This window comes from Opisthorchis viverrini, assembly GCF_000715545.1.
Source record: "Opisthorchis viverrini unplaced genomic scaffold opera_v5_260, whole genome shotgun sequence".
NCBI classification, from domain to species: Eukaryota; Metazoa; Platyhelminthes; class Trematoda; order Opisthorchiida; family Opisthorchiidae; genus Opisthorchis; species Opisthorchis viverrini.
This window is the reverse complement of record NW_008751918.1, coordinates 155,018-156,364: the sequence shown is the minus strand read 5'-3', so window position 1 is coordinate 156,364 and position 1,347 is coordinate 155,018. Positions and strand designations below refer to the sequence as shown.

The window sequence follows — 1,347 nt, the reverse complement described above, 5'->3', positions numbered from 1 at the left end:
AAAAATAAAGTAAATCTTGACTCACAGTTCAAAATAGGAGATTCCGTAATTCCGTATTCCGTTGAACCACCACACCAAGAATATTTCTATCTTCCTGGTATCCCAGATCCCCGGTGGTCGAAATATTATTCCACAAGCGTGAATATATTAGTCCAGCGTTTGCAGCTGAAATGTTTGTTCACGTTTAGTGTTAGCAGCGGTCAAATGTAGCCAACCGGCGGTCACAACAACAGTCACTCAGCAAAAGTCTCAAAGTCACGTTGGAGCCAACGGACGGGCGGTAGCGGTTGTATTTCAGTAAAACAAACTTTTGTACAGCGATGTGACTGATAATGATGGAAAAAAAGGTGATACTGAGCATGAAAAGGAGCAGTTTACAAGTGCTACAAATCCAAACTGCAGATGGGCTTTCAGTATGCCTGGTGGTCTCAGGAAGTCCAGTGACGCGGTAAGTGTAGACATGATGACTTAACTCGGCGAACCTGAACTCAAACACCAATGCACCAGGTAGAATAGATAGCGCCCTACATGACTGATAAATACACCTACGAAGTTTCTGCCCAAAAATAGATGATTACTTGGCAGCTTTTGCAGTTTCAGCTGTAATTTTGAGCCAATCGTTTACATTGACCCGGACGAACTTGCCACTGATTGTAGGCATTAGCAAAAATTAATTGCTGATAAAGCATTCCGGAAATGCCGCAGACAACAGAAATTCACCGCATTGGTTTGACCGTTTGACCAAAGTACATGAGTTACTAAGAATTCGACGAGAATTTCAGTCGGGTGAAACGTGCAGATTCTAATCATCATAACCCATTTGCCATCGTAAACTCTGAATAGCGACGTTGGTCTCATACACGTTCGTGTCTGGACAGGTTAGCTAGTTGGTGGGATGGCTGAAAGTTTCTGACATCTGTAGTGGTCTGGCTACCCAATAAGTCAGTTTACCAGGAGTGTGTGGCAAAGTAATAAAAATAATTACGCTAAGTTGGGTATACAAAAATAAATAGGTCAGATGGAACAGACTCACTAACAATTGTTCTCTTTAAAATAGTTCGTCGTTGGCCCAGGTCAGCGAATAAACAATAATCCAATAGTGTTGGTCCAGAGGTCTTCTTCTGAACAGTTTCCACATATAATAGATTCCGAAGATAGTCTGAAATGTTTTGAGTACCAGAGTTAGTATATGAGACTCGCGAATGACCGCTGCAAGCGCGAGCGAAATCAGAAGAGAGAGTCGAAGCACGTGACCACGCTTGTATTATGTGAAATTGTACAAGGGCGCGTTTTTTGTAGTTTCTCGTATTCAAACAAAAAACGATTATGCAATTGATGAAATACCTA

At 41.8% G+C, this 1,347-nt stretch overlaps 1 protein-coding gene across 1 annotated transcript in view; it reads left to right on the top strand.

Annotated features, from left to right (window-relative positions):
• Positions 1-415: 415 nt before the first annotated feature.
• T265_09188 (hypothetical protein) overlaps positions 416-1,347 on the top strand; it is a gene marked incomplete at both ends in the record, with an annotated part of 5,834 nt that continues 4,902 nt past the window's right edge. The window contains one exon of the mRNA XM_009175200.1: positions 416-448. Coding sequence (XP_009173464.1) covers positions 416-448 — 33 coding nt within the window. The remainder of the gene's footprint in view (positions 449-1,347) is intronic.